At 41.2% G+C, this 22428-nt stretch overlaps 1 protein-coding gene across 1 annotated transcript in view; it reads right to left on the bottom strand.

Annotated features, from left to right (window-relative positions):
* LOC145360575 (wings apart-like protein homolog) overlaps positions 1–22428 on the bottom strand; it is a 217520-nt gene that overhangs the window by 79956 nt on the left and 115136 nt on the right. Inside the window, exons 5-9 of the mRNA XM_080215902.1 lie at positions 16093–16233; positions 6755–6907; positions 5625–5761; positions 2791–2902; positions 1187–1411 (exon numbers count right to left, since the gene is read on the bottom strand). Of these exons, the coding sequence (XP_080072028.1) occupies positions 1187–1411; positions 2791–2902; positions 5625–5761; positions 6755–6907; positions 16093–16233 (768 nt within the window). The remainder of the gene's footprint in view (positions 1–1186; positions 1412–2790; positions 2903–5624; positions 5762–6754; positions 6908–16092; positions 16234–22428) is intronic.

Here is a 22428-nt window from a genome sequence, read left to right as displayed (position 1 = left end):
CTATTATTGCTATGAAAGTGGATAACCTTACATTTATCCACATTATACTGCATCTGTCACACATATGCCCACTCACTCAGTCCGTTCAAATCATGCTGAAGTATCTCTGCATCCTCCTCACAGCTCACCCTCCCACCCAATTTAGAGATAATACATTTCGTTCCCTCTTCTAAATCGAGTTATAATGTGAACAGTTAGGGCCCTAGCACAAATCCCTACAATACTCCATTAGTCATTGCCTGCCAATTGGAAAAAAATCTATTTATGCCAACTCTTTGCTTCCTATCTATTAACCAGCTTCTATCCATCTCAAACATTACCCACAATCCCACACACTTTAACTTTACATAGTATTCTGTTATGTGTGACCTTGTTAAAAGCCTTCTAAAAGTTTAAACAGATCACATCTACTGGTTCTCCTTGTTCAACTCTACTAATTATACCCTCAAAGAATTCCAATAGGTTTGTCAAGCATAATTTTCTCTTTGTAAATCCTTTCTGACTTTGTCTGATTACAATACTATTGCCTTCTAAATGCTAAACTATGAAATCCTTGATGATGAACTCTAGCAGCTTCCCCAGTGCTGATGTGAGCCTCACTGTTCTATAGTTCTCTGCTCACACTCTACCTCCCATTTTGAATCGCAGGTTTGCATTAGTTACTCTCTAATCTGTAGGAACCAGTCCAGAGTCCAAAGAATTTTGGAAAATGACCACCAATGGATCTACTATTTCTGGACCACTTCTAAATACTCTGGGATGAAAATTATCAGGCCCTGGGAGATTTACCCACCATCAATCACATCAATTTCCCTAAAACCATTTTTCTACTAATACGATTTCCTTTAGCTCCTCAGCAAAACTTGTTTCTCTCAGCATTTCTGGTACATTGCTTCAGTCTTCACCAAGAAAGACACAAATAAAGTATGAATTTAATTCTTCCGCCATTTCTTTATTTCTTTTTCTGACTTGAGGGAGCCATCTTGTCCATCTTTTTCTCCTTACATACCTAGAGAAACTTTTACAGTCAGTTTTTGTGTTATGTAGCTCTAACAGTTTGTGCAAGATGCTGAATGAGAATCACACTTCCTTGTAGGCAGCTTTCTGAAGAATCAGCCATTGACTGAAGCATCTCTTGTACTGTGATTCAAATAAATCTCAAAGATACTTGGTTCCATTTTCTTACCGTAATGTTCTCCAGGTCTAGATGTCTGTTATGAACAGTCTCACACAGCTTGCGAATTTTCTCCTTAATCTTTTTCATTTCTTTCTCATTTAATTGCCGTGAACAAGGGTCTTGGTCCATCTCCAGGAGGCGAATCATCAAGTCCAGACTAGCTCGATCCAGATCCATGTTCAGTCGATCCCGGCTCAAGATGTACATTAGTGCTGCTGTGCAAAGAGCTAGATTCTGACAATACAATGCATAGACTATGAAAGAAACTCAAAGAATTGGCATGCACAGTGACAAACGTATGACATAGAGCACTGTCAGCTGTGGCATTCTCTGAGTGAGCTGCAGCATACTGACGCACCAGAGCATGTTACAAGAGCAAAAGGACAATGACAGATTAACTAAACGAATGGGAAATGGAACTCACTCTGCCAATTGAGAACTCATTTGAATCCAGGGAGGACAAATTGAAAAGTTTTATAAATGTCAAGAGACCAGGCACAAAGAGATTTGGGTATCCAAGTTGACAAATCATTAAGACCAGTGGACAGGTACAAGAAGTAATGAAAAAGGCTAAGTGGATGTTGGTTTTTACCTCAAGCAATCCAAATACAAAGGGAGGCAATTAGGTTAGAGTCAGACTAACTGCATTCAGTTCTGGGCATTGCACCTCAAAGTGGATATGTAAGCCTTGGGTGGGGGAGGTGCTGCATCAGGATAATTGTGGCGTTAAAAGATCTGTGCATTTAGCACAGATCTGACTCATATTACTTAATTTTGGAAGACTGAAGGAAAATTGAACATTTACTGGTGGATTAAGAATTCAGAACACGAGGGCTTAAACTTCAAAGTAGGCCCAAACCAATAGAAGAAAAGCCCTGGTTCTTTTGTCCATGAAAGCTAGGTGGAAAAATGGAACACTCTCACTAAAAGATTTGAATGCTGGGAGCCTTTGAAAGACTGAAATGAATAGATTTTTGTTGGGTTAGACTATCACTGGCTAGTATCATATGGAATTTCAATACAGATCAATAATTTGACTCAACAATGAAACAAACTTAAGAGGCTGACTGGCCTCATACTGTTCCTATGAAATTTAGGATGTTATTTGGCTAACCCATTTTCCTCCTCCACCAATTTACACACTGAATTGAAACCCCCACCTTCCCATACCCAAATCACATCAGGCCCTGTTCACCTATTGCCCGTGCTTACTGACCTAAATTAGCTGCCGGTTCAACATCTGCAGTTTAAGCTTTCATTTTCTCCAAATCTCTCTTATGGCCTTCCCTCTCACCATCTCTGTGATCACCCTAGCCCCAAAAGCCTTTGCGATCTCTGTATTCCTTCAATTCCCTCACTTCCTTTGTTCTACTAATGCAGCTGTGCTTGCAGCTTCTAGGCCCTAAACAAATTCCTCCCTCCCTAAAACATTTTTGAAAAACTAACCATTTTACCAATAATTTAGACGCTGTGTCCCAAAATCTGATGTGGCCCAGAATTAATTTTTGTCTGATAACATTCCTCTGAAGTGGCTGAATGTTTCACTAGATTGAATACACTGCATGAAAGACATCACTATTATATAGCTCTCCCAAATAATCAAGTAGTAATACCTGGTTCTTTTGTGCATCATCCAGTGTCTTGAAGACCATGGCTACCATCCCATGAGCTCTCAGGTGCATTCGGAAACTGGGCATGGCACACTTGGTGGCCAAGCTGATAATACTGGAAGACAAAAATAAACCACAACTCTTGACTGAGAGGTGTTATTGCTGGACAAGTCAGATCCCAGAATGGAAGCTGGCTTGATAAATCACTTTTTAAAAATTGTGTAAAGTCCCTCTGGAACGTTACAGGGGTCTTGTTAATTTTTAATAAAAAGGATAAAAATATTCATTAAACAAGAGAAAATAATCATAGTACACTAAACACCAAAAAGGTTGGAAGATTTTCAATACCGACCTCAAGTGATTCAAACTCTCAATTATTATGGTGCAGAAGATGGCCATCTGGCCCATCTTGCTTGTACTCGCTTTCCAAATGTGCATTATGACTTAGCATAATTCTCCTGTCTTTTCCCCATAACCCTGCACAAAATGCCCTCATAAATGCCTCAATTGAACCTGCCACCACTGCACTTCCAAGCAATGCATTCGAGACCCGAACCACTCTGTGTAAAAAGATTTTTCTTGCATCACATTTGCTTCTTTTGCAAATCACTTTAAACATGCACCTTTGCATTCTCAATCCTTTCACAAGTGAGAAAAGTTTTGCACTATCTATCCTGTTCAGCCTCCCCAGGATTTTGAACACCTAAATCAATCCCCCCAATTATCCTCTCTCCAGGGAGAACAATCCCGACTTCTCCAATCTATCTTCATAAGTGAAGTCTCTCATCCCAGGAACCATTCTTGTAAATCTCTTTTGCATTCTCTATAATCTGTATACATCCCTCCTAACGCATGGTGACCAGAACTATATGCAATATTCCAGCTGAAATCTAACCAGTGTCTGATTCAAATTCAGCTAACCTCCTTGCTCTATTCCATTATGAATAAAGCCTAGGATACTGTACGCTTTGTTAACTTTGTTACAAGATCCTTAAATTTATTTCCTCAGCAATCAGGTAGCATGTGTCTTAGACTGCTTTGTCGTCACCCTGTGGGATGCTCAAACCAACTGAACTCAAACTGCTTTTCTGTTTCTCTGAGTCTCCAAAGGTTTCCTGTTGCTAGGCAACAGCAGTTTTTCCTGCTTGGTTTTAATTTCCCTAAACTACTAATTCCTTGATAACCCATCTCAACACATCTCTTCGCATTAAAAGTTGTAAAACTTCATTAAAATGCATATATACACAGCTCAAAACTTGCCCTAACCTTGACCTTCACAAAATATTCTAAATTAAACGAGACCCAGGTTTTATCTTTTTGTTTATTTGCGTTAAGAAACGCAAGTTAAAACTTAAAGCTATATCTCATTACTAGCAGACAGATACAACTTACTTAAAACTCCCCTAGTCTAGTTCATAACAGACAGACCAAGATCAGGATCAAATTTATAGACCACAAGTATTGGATAATAGACAGCAGCATTGCTAGGTTTTTCAAAGGTTAGGTGGCAGCTGACAGCTGGCACAGATATTCAAGTTTCCACATACTAACTGAGAGGGATATATACCACATACCAACTGGCAGTGCCAATCAACCAGTGAAACAGAATTGCTTCATTCCCCTGGAAGAGTCAATTCTCTCTTCAAGAAGATACAATGCCACAATGAAACACAACTATTGCTTTCATTGTCACTGGGCCAAAATCCTGGAGCTCCCTTCCTCAGCACAATGGGTGTACCTACACCGTACGGACGGTAGTCAATCAAGAAGATGGTTCTCAAGAACATTTAGGGATGGGCAATGAACAATTATCTTACCCACATCCAGTGAAATAAAAGCCCGAGGAATGAGCATTGATAAGAATTCCAGATTTTTAAAAAATTCAATTTTCTCCGTTTGCCATGGCCAGTGACAATACCTGAGGACATAGTACTAATTCCATTGCCCACCTTGGTACTAATTCCATTGCGAGTAGCAGAACCCATCAATTTACCAGCTCAATTTACTTTTTGGTCCTTTAGTACTTGACTCAGCAGAAATTTGCTCATTACAGTGACATGAGGTTACAAGTATGCATCCAAATATCTGACTAAATGCTCCTTGAATCACAAGCAATTGTCACATGTGAATGCGCCCAGGTGACTCGTAGGCTTCCAATATGGTAAATGATCTGAACATAACCACAACTTTCAGACACCAGATCGACAAATATCACCACAACAGACTTTAACTGGATATTGCTGTTTGAGGATACATGTTTGCCAGGACAACTGATTCAAGCCATATGATCTTTTATTTCCATTTCAGTTTAATCTCTTTTGCAAAATGGCATCTTCATCAGCATTGCAGGCCTTTACTATTTTACTGAATTGTCAACCTATCACTCAAAACATCTAGTAAGTTAGAATGCACGATTTTTATTGTACTCATTCAAGGGCTGTGGGCTTCACTGGTGAGGCCACCCAGTGACGGCGAAGGAATGGTTATATATTCCCAAGTCATTTCATTTGGAGACAAAATCACCACCAAGTGAAACAGAAATCAGGATTGAATCCATTCAACAAATTGCCAAGGTATTGTTTGTGGCAGAGTTGGTGATATTTGACTATATGGTTTGCTGATTCTACAGATCACAGTTAACATTCTCTTCAACAGGCATCATTTCGCCTTCCCCAGATCTCGTGGAACAGTACACCCACAAGCCATTAAACATCCCCAGGATACTGACGTGCAAGAATAAACACCCAATCTGTTCTGACACACACAAAATTATTTCTCTATTTAAACCACCCTTGAGCAGATCCCTGTTGTGCAGAGACTTTAATCACAACACATACCTAAGGCAGCGTGTGTTGAGAGGCTGAGAACATTTCAGTCCACTGAGTAGGTACTCAATGTCATCCGTAAACTCTTGGTTTTCTCCAAATTCCACGACATCATTGAAGTGCTTCACGTGCTGAACCACAGTGTACAACTGAAATAAAAGTAACACTGCACTTTAAACTGGCTGAAGGCAGAGTTAACCCTGCACAGCAAAACCCAACTTACAAACTAGGGCAACACCGCTTAGCACGTACACTTAGGAACATAGGAATTAGGAGCAGAAGTAGGCAATTCAGCCTTTTGAGCCTGTTCCGCCATTCAATCAGACACCATCCTGACCAATTAATCTGCAGGACAGTTCAGTATACAGTCCTTAGTTGAAAATGGTAAACTTAATCAGTCGGAATATTGCTGGCGTTGATGAGCTGCCACTGCAGACAGGCAACCTATAGACACGGGATTTTGTGCATTTTAGCGTCACTGAACCAGTGGAACTTTAAGTAGGCTTCCCTCATCCTGCAATGTGAATGAACATCCTTCAGACGGAACTGAAGCTGACAATTTACCCAGTTTGGACGCACTGGAAGATCTGGAGGCTTGAATACATAATGGACAGCTATGTTAAATCAAAATCCTCCTGTACTTGGGAGCTAAAAACTCAAAAAAGAATCTTCTTTGCCCAAACAGAATTCTAAGGGAAGAGTTCCTGCCACTTAGCAAATACCCAGTCCTCAAGCTCTCGCTTGTCCTCAGGAAAGGGATCCTTCAGAAATAGGTGATCTATAACATAAGGATACAGCTTACTTAACACACCACCAACTATTCAGGCAGAGAGAGCTTCTACATACTGCAGAAGAGGATAGCAAGGGGAGAGGGTACACACTAACAGCCACGGATCACCAAGAACGAGCAAGGAAGTTTATTAATGGGTTCCAAGAGCAAGGCTCTGAACACAGTTGACTGAACATTATGTCGCATATTGAACACTTCAAACTTATTTACTATTTCATGAGAGGAACTAATATGCATATTCAGTGACCTTTAGTTCTCTAGCAATTCAAAGTAGATAACACAAACTTTAAAAACCTCAATATGCTTTTAACATTAAACACGTTAAATAAATTAGAACAGCCGAGTCTGGTACCTCTTTATCTTCCTTCCTACATTTCAGTGCAGTTACAATGTCTTGGTATGGTTGGGTTGGTATTGTCACTGTTTTTATCACACGGGGTGGAGGGGGAGGGGCTTTGAAGACTCCCTCATCCTTCTGAGTAGTTTCCTTCAAGGCGATAATGGACTATAAACAATACAAAAAAAAACAGATGAGGATAAATTTGCTAACGAACCAAAAACACTTGTCAATTATTGGCCACAGCCTGCCATGTTCACTGAAAGAGCTTCAACTGCGGTACATTATCCCACAATGTTTGAAATCACCAGGGCTGATATTTCATTGACAGGCACAAGCCTTTCCAATCTGATGACCATTGTCCCTCTGCACCACTGTTCTGAACCAGTTACATAAAAACTACCACTACAAACCACTATCACAAAAAATAATACAAGATTCCTAAAGCAATGTAAAGAAAAACTGAGAACAAGATTGGAAGTGGGGGGGGGGAGGTGTGTGTGTGTGTGTGTGTGTGTGTGTGTGTGTGTGTGTGTGTGTGTGTGTGTGTGTAAGAGGGGTAGAGAAAGAGAAAGAGAAAAAGGCTGAAGTTTCTACATTGTCAAGACTGTTGAATCCCCATCGGGTTAAGGATGTTGCATTAAATGTCCGATTGAAACCCAAAACCAACATTACCTTTCCCGCAGGAGGAATCTGGATTTAAAAATACTTTGGATGAAAAAAACTCCAATATCAAAACCTTCCTGTACAGTGACTTCAGCTCAACTATTTCTGCTCCAGTTCCAGAATCTTAACTTGTCAAGGAGGAAAAAAAAAACACATGCATGGTGTCAATTAGGTAACCTAATCTTTTTTGGTGTTATGTCAAAGGTAAAAACTTGTTCCATAATTCTTTTGTCTTTATTTTCTAAAACAATACACACATTTACATAACTCTCAGACTTGAAGGAATGGTCTATAAACTTAGGGTCAGTCTCCTCTGCTCCAAAGTTTGTGTTTCGCTGCATCTTTCTAGCTGGTGAGCAGAGCATTAGTATGGGGTTTGTGGAAGACAGAGTGCATTGCATCAAACCAAGGGAATGGTTTGTTCCTGATGCAGAGATGCTCATACAGAGTAAATTCTGGTCTCTCATGGTCGTGCTGCTGCATGTAGCAGTTCAACATAGCTACATTTACACCAGGAATAGCAACAACAAAGCTCAGGATCTTTCACCAGTGACGCTTAGTTTTCCTCACCATCAGCGTGGCTGACAGCGGACCTGAAATTCTGGCGGTAAATCCGACCCCAAACTGCCATGACTACAGATGAAAATAGCAGTGCTTCCTTTGCTAAGCAGTTTCAATTAGCTTGCTTAAATTAACCCAGTAAATGATTAACAGTCTGACCATTTCAGTATTAATAATGCAAATCTGCATCATATAATTAATCTTTAGTTTTTCTCGCTCTCATTCGCCAATCTTGTTCTCATTCTTATTCTTATATTGATACACATAACCATAAACTCACTGATAAGTCACCTGGTAGCATAAAAAACTTCAGAAATGCTGAAAAAGACAATTTGTCATAGCTTTTCATCTTGAACCCACCAGGACAATTGCAAGAGTACCAATGTCAGGGGATACAACAACATTATACTGTATGAGAAAAGGATGCTGACTGGTTGGCAAGTGGACTCTTGATTGGTAGAGATGTTGTCATGGAGAATGCACCAGCTGATGTACCAGTTAACTGCCAAACATTGCTTAAAATTTAAGCAATGGCAACTTGACTGATTGGTCAAGGCATTGCCCGGAGAACGAATCAGCAAATGGCTATCACCAATTGCAGCGAGATCTTGATCAATGTGGGCGGCACGGTAGCACAGTGGTTAGCACTGCTGCTTCACAGCTCCAGGGTCCTGGGTTCAATTCCTGGCTCAGGTCACTGTCTGTGAGGAGTCTGTACATTCTCATGTCTTCAGCAGGGTGTTTGATAAGGTCCCCCATGCAAGACTTCTTGAGAAGGTGAGAGGGCATGGGATCCAAGGGGCTTTGGCCTTGTGGATCCAGAACTGGCTTGCCTGCAGAAGGCAGAGAATGGTTGCGGATGGGTCTTTTTCTGCATGGAGGTCGGCCACCAGTGGAGTGCCCCAGGGATCTGTTCTAGGACCCTTGCTGTTTGTCATTTTCATAAATGACCTGGATGAGGAAGTGGAGGGATGGGTTAGTAAGTTCACCGATGAACGAGGGTTGGTGGTGTTGTGGATAGTCTGGAGGGATATCAGAAGTTGCAGCGTGACATAGATAGGATGCAAGACTGGGCGGAGAAGTGGCAGTTGGATTTCAACGCAGATAAACGTGTAGTGGTCCATTTTGGCAGGACCAATGGGATGAAGGAGTACAATATCAAGGGTAGGAGTCTTAGCAGTGTTGAGAAGCAGAAGGACCTTGGGGTCCGGATCCATAGGACTCTTAAATCGGCCTCGCAGGTGGAGGATGTGGTCAAGAAGGCGTATGGTTTACTGGCCTTCATTAATCGAGGGATTGAGTTTAGGAGTCGGGAGGTAATGCTGCAACTTTATAAGACTCTTGTCAGACCCCACTTGGAGTACTGTGCGCAGTTCTGGTCGCCTCACTACAGGAAGGATGTGGAAGCTATTGAGAGGGTGCAGAGGAGATTTACAAGGATGTTGCCTGGATTGGGAGGCATGTCTTATGAAGATAGGTTGAGGGAGCTAGGTCTCTTCTCTCTGGAGAGACGAAGGTTGAGAGGCGACCTGACAGAGGTTTATAAAATGTTGAGAGGTATAGATAGGGTGGATTCTCGGAGGCTATTTCCCAGGGCCGAAATGGTTGCTATGAGAGGACACAGGTTTAAGGTGCTGGGAAGCAAGTACAGAGGAGATGTTAGGGGAAAGTTTTTCACTCAGAGGGTGGTGAGTGAGTGGAATTGGCTGTCGCCGGTGGTGGTAGAGGCGAACTGGCTGGGGTCTTTTAAAAGATGAGTACATGGGATTTAATGGGATTGGGAGTTACAGATAGTTCTATAGCTTGGTAGGTATGGATATGATCGGTGCAACTTGTGGGCCGAAAGGCCTGTTTGTGCTGTGGTGTTCTATGTCTACGTGGGTTTCCTCCAGGTACTCCAGTTTCCTCCCACAGTCCAAAGATGTGTGGGTTAGGTTGCTTGACCAAGCTAAGAAATTGCCCCTTAGTGTCCAGGGATGTGTGGATTATTGGGTATAATGTGTAGGGATATGGGGGTAGGGTGCGGGCGGGATTGTGTTCGGTGCAGACTCGATGGGCCGAAGGCCTCTTTCTGCACCGTAGGGTTTCTATGATTTCTATGAATTGGGCCAGTGGGCTGACAAATGGCAGATTAATTTAGACAAATACGAGGTAGTGCATTTTGATAGATTAAACCAGGGCAGAAGTTATTCAGTTAATGGTAGGGCTTTGGGGAGAGTTACAGAACAAAGAGATCTAGGGGTACATGTTCATAGCTCCTCAAAAGTGGAATCACATGTGGACAGTGGTGAAGATGTGATAGTGTACGAATGAAGCAGTGGCATGATGGGAAAAATGGTCAAGTAATTGGTATAAAGGAGAGCTGACCAAGCTATTCCAAATTGCCAGACCCCTGTAAAACTAACTCTGAATAACCTAAGACATGACGAACATCAAAGAACGTCAAGACCTGATAAAGCTGACTCCACATAACTTAGGGCTGGATGAGTGAGGTGAGATAAGGTCAGAAATGACAAAGTCATCGGCCTTCTTCTGTTCTACCAAAAGAACAAGATAATGATATTATTGATGAAACAGAGGGGTCTCGGAGGTCACCGGATGCTAATACAATTGATGATGTATTATTGCTTGTATTACTAATTGAACGTGTACACTGATAAGAAAAAGGTATAACTATGGGACTGATTCTTGTAGCGTGCGGTCTTGGGATAGAACTGGCAGTTTGTAGGGACTGCTTTCTGTCTCCAAGACTCTGCCATCTACTGCATGCAGTTTTGTGATAATAAAAGGTAGTTGTTTTTGCAAAGCAAACTTTGTTTAAGTTTTACTATCACAGCTCGGAAAACAAGAAATTCTCCACTACAACAAAGGAGGCATTCGGCATGCTTGGTTTCATTGGTTAGAACATTGAATACAGGAGTTGGGACATCTTGTTGAAGTTGTACAAGACATTGGTAAGGCCACACTTGGAATACTGTGTGCAGTTCTGGTCACCCTATTATAGAAAGGATACTATTAAACTAGAAAGAATGCAGAAAAGATTTACTAGGATGTTACCAGGACTTGATGGATTGAGTTATAAGGAGAGGCTGAATAGACTGGGACTTTTTTCTCTGGAGCGTAGGAGGCTGAGGGGTGACCTTATAGAAGTCTATAAAATAATGAGGGGCATCGACAAGGTAGATTGTCAATATCTTTTCCTAAAGGTAGGGAAGCCTAAAACTAGAGGGCATAGGTTTAAGGTGAGAGGGGAAGAGATACAAAAGTGTCCAGAGGAGCTATTTTTTCCACACACAGGGTGGTGAGTGTCTGGAACAAGCTGCTGGAGGTAGTAGTAGAGGCGGGTACAATTTTATCTTATAAAAAGCATTTAGATCGTTACATGGGTATGATGGGTATAGAGGGATGTGGGCCAAATGCAGGCAATTGGGAATAGATTAGGGGTTTTAAAAAAAAGGCGGCATGGACAAGTTGGGCCGAAGGGCCTGTTTCCATGCTGTAAACCTCTATGACTCCAACTTATTTAGTTTACCTGAAACAGGTGCAATATGCGTACATGTTCTTTCTGTCTGTGAAGAACAGGACCCTGTGTATTAATGTAGCTTCCAATAAAGACAAATGTGCCATGCTGCAAGCCCAACTGACAATCTTAACTTGGCTGTCAATCACGGGCTGTCAATGTAATTTCTAGCACGCTTGAGGGTTATTGGGCAAATGTTGTCCGACCATGGAACCACATGTAATGTTGGACATTATTTTGCCTTTAGCAAGAACAGGCTTGTTGGGTAGTCTGTACTTTACCTGTTGCAATGGGATAATGTTTTTAATATGATCCACACCTGTCTTTGGGATGCATAGCTTACACACTTAACAAATGGCTCGAGCCCTATTTACGATGTTGCCAATACGACCAATCTTGTAGCGTGAAACAGTAAAAATTCCATGCATACACTAACCAGTGAAGATGGGTTTGCAGTAGACCATGGTAGAGAATTCCCTGGCAAATTTCTCAAGTAAATCCAAAGAAAGAAAGCTCATTTGACTGCTCCATTTCACAGGTTAATCTGAGTATAGGGTGCAGCCTATTAAAACATGTAAGGAAATTATTACATGCTGCTGTGGACTTAAACGCAGCAAATATGCGAAGATTAGGAAGTTAGGTGCCATTCAATGGAAGACATGTTTATCATGGAACCCAATAAAAGATGTGAGAGAGCGCTGGACCATCTATTCAGGCAGAGTCCATAAAAAGTTTTGAAATTCACTTATTAGTCATAATGAAGTTACTGTGAAATTCCTCAGTCGCCATAGTCCGGCGCCTGTTCGTCTTTCAGAGTGTGGGAGGAAACTGGAGCACCCGGAGGAAACCCACACAGACACAGGGAGAACACGCAAACTCCACATAGAGTGACCCAAGCTGGGAATTAAACCCAGGTCCCTGGCAGCAGCGCTAACCACTCAACAGCTGCCGCTCAACTGCACTAAGTTCAACGAATACCAATTCATGTAATGGTGGCAGGTTTAAATTTCCATGATATCGTGTTACAGCACAAATATCTATGGCTTCCTTAAGTAGAGTACTGGTGAATAGGTGAACAATGTTACATGCACACAGCATTGTAATTGAAATCCAATCCCTGCATGGTCATATATACATGCTCACCAGCAGGTCTAATGGGTATGCATCATTAAAAATGACATACATTCTGTTGGTAAAGTCACACTTATTATGGAAACATAGAAACAGAAACTAGAAACAGGAGTAGGCCTTTCGCCCTTCGACGACTATTCCCGTCCTTTTGTCAGATTTACTGATGTGTATGCCCAGGTTGATCTTAAGACCTCTTGCTGGTGTAAGACATGCCTTGCTGGTGAAAAATCAGCCTGTTTGGAATACCGTAACAATATTAATGCACTAGATCAGCTAGGCACACTTTTAAGGATTCACTATCTTTAGTGGACACGCCTTCACAATGGAGCAAACAAATTAACTTCCAGGGAGTTCTCTACCACAGTCTACCGCAAGCCTACCTTCATTGCTCAATATATGGACTGAAATTCTTAGTTCCATTCACTATAATATTGACATGATTGGTAGCTGCGCAAGTAGGACGCAATCCATTTGCTCATTATGTAAGCTTGATGCTAATATAGGGTGGATCAAAGACATCCTGCAGGTCAGTGGCTATACTGATCAGATTATTGAGCGCTGTATATCGCACAAACTCAAACAGGCCTGAGGATGCCATTTTCAGTCTTGAAGTGTCCACATTACTTCAGATTACCTTGGAAAGACAAGGTATCTCAAAAATTTGAGCAACAGGTGAAACTAGCTTTTTATGTTGCACCTATGCAATAGCAATGTGTGGCATTCACCACGAACATAATGCTGCCTATATTCTGCCTATCACACAAATGAGTTATGTGGTATATGAATTTCAGTGCCAATGTAATACTAGGTATGTAGTCAATACATCCTGAAGACTGACCGGCAAATCACGTCAAACAGCATGCCCCTTCTACTATTTATAACGGACAGCCTGTGATTGCATAATTCTAAACAGTGCCTGATATTACATGCGATTCTGTGTTTGGACAACATTTGCTAAATAATCTTCAGTATGCTAAAAATTGTACTGACAACCAGTTTAAGATTGTAATTGGGGCTCGCAGGCATGTTTGCTTGTACTGGAAGCTACATATACTAATGCATAAGGACCTGTTCTTTGCAGATAGAAAGAACAACCAATCAGCACCCTCTTATATAGTGTAAGGATGTTGTGCAGTTTCCCCTGACATTGGTACGATTGCGACTGTCTTGTTGAATGCAAGATGAAAAGCTTCAAAAAAGATTTATTTTTTCATTGATATATTCACTGTTTTGAGCAGCATGTTTCTAAACCAGCAGCTATCTACCTAATATTGGTGCAACAATTAGAGCAACTTGGGCCAGCACAAACTCCATCTAGATCATTGAGTTAGTTCCAGGTTAGTTGTGCAGAGCTGTTCAATTTCATGGCATGGTTCAAGATATCCACCCTAGCAAAATCCACAGCTAGGTGAATGTGTCTGCAAGCAGAAGTTGATGTGATTTTTAAAAATTACCTGGCTAATTTTGTCAGCATGACCGGCCCATTAATTTGAGAGATATTTAAGTGCTGTACAATGTCTAACCAGCTCATATAGTAATATTCAATGATTCATGGGAGGGAAAGTAGCAGAATGGAGCATTTACAGTTGACTCAAACATTTGGAAAAACAATTACAGGTTTACAATTTCTGCTATTTCAGAAGAAAAATGTTTACTTGTGGAGAGCAACACACACTGTTGCGGGTCATCACAGAAGGACATTGATAATACCAGCATACTACTGACATTAAACTCTACATAGGAGCCAAGGACAGAAGTTTTAAAGATAAAATGCTTGAAGAGAAACAGGAGTGAAGAAACTAGCACCCCACCCCCCCCCCCCCCCAAACACACACACACACACACACACACACACACACACACACAATGTGGGGCAGGCTCCCAGCAAAAGCAACAGTTGCCAAAATGATTATCTAGAGGAAATATACAGGCAGATGATCAAAATAAAAGTCAAGCTTAGATTTTATGTTGTGTAAACTCAAAGTCATTTGGTAGCCAACCGTCAGTCAGCTGTAAGTGGGTCACTGGCTGCTAGAGTTTGAGCTGGGAGTAGTGACAGAGTGAGGGAGGAACAGTAAGTACGAAAACAGGATTGAGTCAGAATGCTAGTTCAGTGCAGAGGAGAATGGGGTGTTACACAGACCAGCAGATGGGCACAAGTGATACTGAAAATTATATCTAGGCAGCAGAGTACAGTGTCAGATCACTGACTGGAATCCCTGCAGTGCAGAAGGAAGCCATTCGACCCATCAAGCTGGCACTGACTGAAAGAGCATCCCTCCCCAACTCCCCCATCCCTGTAACCCCATACATTTACAAAGACCAATCCACCTAACCTCCACATTTTTGGACTGTGGGAGCAAACTGATGCAGACACAAGGAGAATGTGCAAACTCCACAACAAATAGTCACCCAAAGCTGGAAATGAATCCAGGTCCCTGGCATTGTGAGGCAACAGTGCTAACCAGCTGCGAGAGATTCAAGCACAAAATGTTGATTTAATCAAACATATCGAGTAAGAAGTGTCACCAAGTGTCACTCAAGATTTTAAGGATGAAATAATCTAAATAAAAGAAAATAGTCAGCTTCAAAAAGGAGCAGTGAGATCAACACACTTCAATACTGAAGCAGAAATGGATAGAGAATGAGTAGTTCAGTTAGAGGACAGTATGCAGTTCTGAGCCCCAATAAAAAGGATATTGAAGAATTTGGGATAATACAACATATTTACCAGGACTTTGCTTAGCACAATACGAATATAAAGAATGCTTCGGAAAAAAAAATCGGTAGTTAGAAGCAGACTGCTTCCAGTCATTGTGGGCCAAAAATGAGGGGCAAGAGATACAAAAGATTTGACAAGAGGACAGGAGAAATTCTTTGATAGTATAGAATTCCCTTTCTGAATGAGTGAATACAGCAGAACTGTCAGCATTCAAAACTAGATTGGAGAGATGGATGAAGGAAAGGGGAAACAAAATAAGAAAACAGGGTGGGTAAATTTGATAGGTTTGGGACAAGGCTGGACGATATTGTCAACGGGAGGTCAAAAAGAAGCAATGGAGGGAGGCTCTCTCTCTCTCCTCCCTCACACCACCAACCCAAAAAAAACAAATTGGAGAGAATGAACCAGAAGGAGTCGGCGTCTCTTTCGGAGAGACAGAAACCATCAGAAGGAATGAGTGTGGAAGAATCATACGGGGAAAAAGTTGCAAGGCAGACAAGCAGCTTTTTAATAGTTACTCATGAGCCAAGAAGAAAATGTTGCAGACGAAGCAGACTTCTGAAAAAAAGAGAGAATTTGCAGCTTTATGGGAGAAGATTAACAACAGCAGTTAACTTTAGCACTGACCAAGATGATGTGAAATAGCAAAGTTCAGCTCTGATACTAACCATATCATCTGACCTACCTGCAGGTTACTGTACTCACTCACACCCAGTTTTGGCACTCTTCACAGGTCCTGGCACTGTTACTCACCGGTGCTGCCTGAGACTGCGTCAGTGGCTGTTTACTTGCAGCACTCCCCACTGCGTTGTGAGATAGTGACAGTGTTGTAGGAAGCTCCTCTGGCTCAGGCTGATTCCAGTGTCTGGCATTATACACAGCTTTAGTAGGAGACTGTACAAGAGATGGAAAAATAGCATTAGAAAGACAGCTTTCGACTTAATTATACGGTCTGTATCACAAAAACTGCAACCACTAATTCCAGTCACTTTGACTATGCGATGTCCAAAACAAGTGTTTTTTTAAGCCATGCATCACTGGAGAAGTTCCTTGGTTTGGTGTCCTAGGCCTAACCGTCTTCATCAATGACCTCCCTTCCATTATAGGAAAAGGTGTACAAATTTCCAGAAAAAATAGCAGTCCTGAGGACTGGAGCATTTAAGAATTTAGCAAAGGAGGACAACAGATTGATTAAGGGAAAAATAGGGCACAGGAGTAAGCTTGCAGGGAACATAAAACTGACTGTATACACTTCTATAGGTATGTGAAGATAAAAAAACTGTTGAAACCAAATGTAGGTCCCTTATCCAGAAACAGGGGAATTTCTAATAGAGAACAAAGGCCAATAAATCCTCAGGGCCTTAGACATTCCAGATTACTTAAGGAAGTGGCACCGGAAATGGTGGATGCATTGGTGGTCATCTTCCAAGATTCTGTAGGCTTTGGAACAGTTCCTACAGGTTGGAGGGTAGCTAATGTAACCCCATTATTTAAAAAGGGAGGTAGAGAGAAAACAGGGAATTAGAGATCAGTCAACCCGATGTCAGTAATGGGAAAATGCTAGAGACAATTATAAAAGATTTAATAGCAAAGCATTTGAAAAACATTTACAAGATTGGACAGAATCAGCATGGATTTATTACAGGGAAATCATGCTTGACTAATGTACTAGAATTCTTCGAGAATGTAGTAGAGTTGATGGGAGGGAGCCAGTGGATATGGTTTCTTTGAACTTTCAGAAGGTTTTTGACAAAGTCCTACATAAGAGATTAGTAAGGATAGGCAACAACACCTCGTCCACTGTCATCCTCTACACTGATGCCCCACAAGGTTGTGTCCTCAGCTCCTTACTATACTCCTATGACCGTGCGGTCAAATCCCCCTCCAGCTCTATTTTCAGATATGCTGATGACACCACCATAATAGGTTGGATCGCAAACAATGATGAAACGGAGTACAGGAATGAGATAGAGAATCTGGTAAACTGGTATAACAACAATAATCCCCCCCTCAATGAAAGAGATAGTCATCGATTTCAGGAAGCATGGAGGAGGACATGTCCCTGTCTACGTGAACGGGGATGAAGTGGCAATAGTCGAGAGCTTTGGGTTTCTACGCATCCAGTTCACCAACAACCTGCCCTGGTCCCTCCACATCGACGCTATAGTTAAGAAAGCCCACCAACTCCTTTACTTTCTCAGGAGGCTAAGGAAATTTCTGTCGGGAAAAAGATACAGAAGTCTGACGTCACATATCAACCAACTCGAGAACAGCTTCTTCCCTGCTGTCAGACTTTTGAATGGACCTACCTTGTATTAAGTTGACCTTTCTCTAACTCTAGCTATGACTGAAACATTACATTCCGCACTCTCTTCTGTTCTTCTCTACGAATGGTATGCTTTGTCTGTATAGCATGCTAGAAACAATACTTTTCACTATATACTAATACATGTGATAATAGTCAAATCAGAAAAATTAGCGTGCAAAATTAAAGCAAATGGGATTGGGGATGGTGTATTGAGATGCACAGAAAACTATGAGCTGGCAGGAAACAAATTAGGAATAAAGGAGTCTTTTTCCAAGTGGCAGGCCGTGACTAGTGGGTACGCCAGCTATTCATAATGTGTATTAACGATTTAGATGATGGAACCAAGTGTAATACTGCCAAATTTGCAGGTGACACACAGCTTGGGGGGTAACAAAATGTCTTATAATGTTGATCGATGAGAGGTTATCCAATTTGCCAACAAAAACAGGAAGGCAGATTATCTAAATGGCTACTGACTGGGAGACGGGAGTGTGCAATTAGACCTGGTGTCCTTAAGAGTTCCAGGTGCAGCAGACAGTGAAAGCAAGTAGCATGTTGGTCTTCATAGCGAGAGAATGTGAGTACTGGAGCAGGGATATCTTGCTGCAGTTATACAAAGCCTTGGTGAGACCACACTTGGAATATTGTGTGCAGTTTTAGCCTCCTTAACTGCCTCTTACCTCAAGTCTGTATGTTCTGGTTACAGACCCTGCCTCCAGCTCTCTTAATCTGCTCCATCAAAGCCTTAAATAGTTTTGAACACCTCTATTAAAGATGTCCAAAGATGTGCAGGTTAGGTCAATTGACCATGCTAAAGTGCCTGGAGGACCAGCAAGGGTAAATAGAGAAAATGGGGATAGGACTTTGGGGGGGGTGGGGTTGAGGTTGGTGTAGACTTGATGGGCCAAACAGCTTCCTTCTGCAGTGTAGGGATTCTATTCAGTTCTCCTTTAATCTTCTCTGCTTTGAGAACAATCCCAATTTAGCCAGTCTCTCCACATTAACTGAGTTCCTCAAACCAGATACCATTTTAGCAAATTTCCTCTGCACCTTCTTCAAGTGACGTCATCCTCACAGATCTACAGTGCCCAGATTTGGACCCAGGAACCTAGCTGAGGGCTAACCAGTGATTAAGGTTAATTTAAAGTCTTTGCCTTTGACTTGTCCCGTCACCCCCAAAGATTGAATGCATTCCATTAAGCTCCCAAATCAGGTCTAGGTATTATAATTTGGATTGGTTTAGAAGCAACTCATCCTTTCTTGCTTGCTTCACTAATCTGCACATGGTAATGTGACTGGATTAATTACAAGCAACAAAATGCAAGATGTCTTGCAAAGGGACTGAATTGGTTTAAGACCTATTCGGTAATTTGCACCATTTGCCACAATCAAGGAATCCAACCTTTATTTGCAAGCTAACAGAACTTGGAATCATCACCAACAAACGAGGTCACTGCTTTCCGATTTTCAGGGAAACGTAAACGTAATCATTGAATACAAGCTCTAAAAGCAAATAGAATTCATAGAATACAGCACAACAAGTGGCCATCTGTTCATTGTACCTACCCTGACTCTTTGCCTACAGTCTTGTAACATTTTTTTCAAACATTTATAAATTCCCTTTTGAAGACTACTATTGAATGTGTTTCCAGCCAGTGTATTTTGGATCATTGCAATTCAGGGTTCAAAATATTTCATGTCATTTCTGGTTCTTTTGCCAATTCCTTTTATTATATCTAGTTAACAAAGCAAGTGCACTGGAAATAGGTGTGATAGGTTGAATAGCCTGTTTCTGTGCTCAATGTTTTTAAGACTTTGAGCTAAGACCATTAAAAATAGATAAATTGACCATTCATCACACTGATGTTTGAGATCTTATGTACCAAATAGCTGCCACATTAACAGAGACAAGAGCTGTCAATGCATTCCAAAATAATTCATTTTGTGAAGTGCTCAGCATTAACTGAACTTAAGACTGAAAGATAAAAGCAGATTACTGTGGATCTTGGAATCTGAAACAAAGATAAAAACAAAGATGGAAAATTTCAAGGTATAGCTTCATGTGGCTAGCTTTCCTCAACTGATAACAATGTATTGTCTCACTGCAACTTACCAAGTATTTTACTGGGTCAATTGTGAAATGCCTGTTACCTGGGAGTTCTGGTGAGCATTGCTGCTTGGTAATTTTTAAAATTTCTACAGAATAAATCACTTAGCTTTTCAGAAACTGAACCTCCATACTGCCACCTTGCTGATGGCAAGGTACATGCAAACTGTTTGCATTATTTGCTTTCAAAATTTCAGCCCAATACCATCAGTTCTGACAAGGTCAGATATTTGCCCGAGGGACTAGTGGTAATTGTCAGGAAAATGCAGCCAGTTTTACCCTGTCACAAGGCACAAAGCACCAGCGTTGACGTGTCCATTTGTCACACTGTCAGGGCCTGCTGGTGGGATGAAGTGATGTAGTTCAGCCCAACCTCATCACAAACCAACAACAAGAGCATTTCTGACAGCTTTTTTAGACTAACAGTATTCCCCAAGGTCTTTTCATACAAAGACATAATTGGGCCTATTTTGGTCACAGATGAGAACCATTATCTCCTTATACACGTGAAACACCAGAAATTTAATTTCTATTTTTTTTTAAACAGGGGACACATTGAAATTAGCCAAACACTGTTGAAGACAGTGCTGAAATAGACTGACTAAAATATCACTATTATCTGTGAGCAAACTTGCAGCACAGAAATCTTAACAGAGACTTTGCAATTTTTCTACATTACATCTTTAAAAAGTTACTACACTTCAAAAAGACTTTGAATGGAAAGTGTTTTAGGATGCAAGGTTATTAAAGAAAGTGAAAGCTTCTCAATTTTTCTCTTTCAATTACAGAAAAATAATTCATTTTTTGCTTTTTAGATTAAAACTGGCCATGAGAGAAGAGGTGGCATCAAAAGTTGGTCAGTTAGCTTCCCCTTTACACTGCAACCAAGGACTGCATTAGCCCCTTGAAATAAACAGCATTTTCCACTGCCTTCCAAAGTTCAGAACTTTTATTTTAACAGGGATTGATGTAAATGAGAACACGTTAGATTGTGGGGCGAGACAGGGAGTAAATCTTTATGGGAAATATGGCACTAGAATTTAGTTGGCCATTTGCCAACTTTGTGTACTAGCTTTGAATCCTGAAAAGTGTGTAATTATTTGAAGTACAGCAAGATAAAAAGTCATGGGGAAACAGCAGGACTGTGGATTTAGCTAAGATTGTTCAAGTGAACAGCCCACACTGGCATGGGCCAAATGGCCTGTTGTGGTGGCAACGTTTTAACAAACATTTAAAATTTGTCATGCTCCAATCTCTGTATTTATATGGGTTTCTGATTTAAAATACCACATATCCTGGAGGGCACAGAACTGAGTGTGAGTGGGATTAGATATCCATATCTCCTCTTAAATTGTTTAATTTTTAGGGTTTTGGTCAAGACAAAGGAACATAAATATTTTACAAGCATCCCCATTCCCTAAGTCCCTTTTCAACCCTGTATGAAAATATAACAAAGCTTGAAATAAACTAGAAATACTTTGATACTAACTGACCACATGCAAAGCAGCATTAATACATGGCATTGCATAGATTCACCACAATTTTCACATATGCAAGGTTAAAAGTCAATCAAAGTAGGTTAGATTAACAGTGACACATCAATACTGATACCAAAACCATAAAGGGCTAACTAGCAAAACATCAAGGACGAGTGAATCCTGTTTCATGAGAAAGAGGACATTTATATTCATAGAATGCCTCAATGGCATGAAGCAATAATGTTACTTATAATAGTATGTGAGAACTCTACCAGAAACAAAATTTTGGGCAAAGGCCTTACATTTACAAAGCTTTACCCAGCCTTAAATACAAACGAAGCACCACTCCTCTTGGGAAATAACAAATGGCAGGTGACAGAAGTGTTAGTGAGGGATCACTTCAGGACCCAGTGAACATAGTTCTATTAGTTTTAAGATAGCTAGGGAGAATGACAGACTGGCCCAAAAGTTAAAATTCTAAATTGGGGCAAGGCCAATTTTGATGGTATCAGGCAGGAACTTTCAAAAGTGAGTCGGGAGAGTCTGCGGGAAGGCAAATGGATCTCTGGTAAATGGGAGTGTGTTAACCAGGGTTCAGGGTAAGCATGTTCCTGTTAGAGTGAAGGGCAAGGCTGGTAGAAGTAGGGAGCCCAGGATGACTTGGGATATTGAGGCCCTGGTCAAGGAGGCGGCACATGAAATGCATAGGCAGCTGGGATAAAGTGAATCCCTTGAAGAATATAAGGGGTGTAGGAGTAGAGTTGAGAGAGAAATCAGGAGGACAAAAAGGGGACATGAGATTGTCTTGGCAGATAAGGCAAAGGAGAATCCAAAGAGCTTCTACAGATAGTGGAGAGGGGGGTAAAAAGACAGGTTAGTCCAAGCGAAATCATAAGTGGAAGGGTTGAGTGTGGTGGAAATAATCTTTTGACGTGTCTATTTCAATGCCAGGAATATTGTGGGGAAGACAGATGAGCTGAAGGCATGGATTGACACATGGAAATATGACATTATAGCCATTAGTGAAACTTGGCTACAGGAGGGGCAGGACTGGCAGCTCATCGTTACAGGGTTCCAATGTTTCAGGCATGATAGAGGCAGAGGGATAAAGGGTGGAGGGGGATGGCATTGTTGGTCAGGGAAAATGTTACAGCAGCACTCAGGCAGGATAGATTAGGGAGCTTGTCTACAGAGAC

Source organism: Carcharhinus amblyrhynchos, chromosome 31 (genome assembly GCF_965287045.1).
Source record: "Carcharhinus amblyrhynchos chromosome 31, sCarAmb.v2.hapA, whole genome shotgun sequence".
In the NCBI taxonomy this organism is placed as follows: Eukaryota; Metazoa; Chordata; class Chondrichthyes; order Carcharhiniformes; family Carcharhinidae; genus Carcharhinus; species Carcharhinus amblyrhynchos.
The sequence above is the reverse complement of the archived record's forward strand: the minus strand, read 5'-3'. Positions and strand labels throughout refer to the sequence as shown.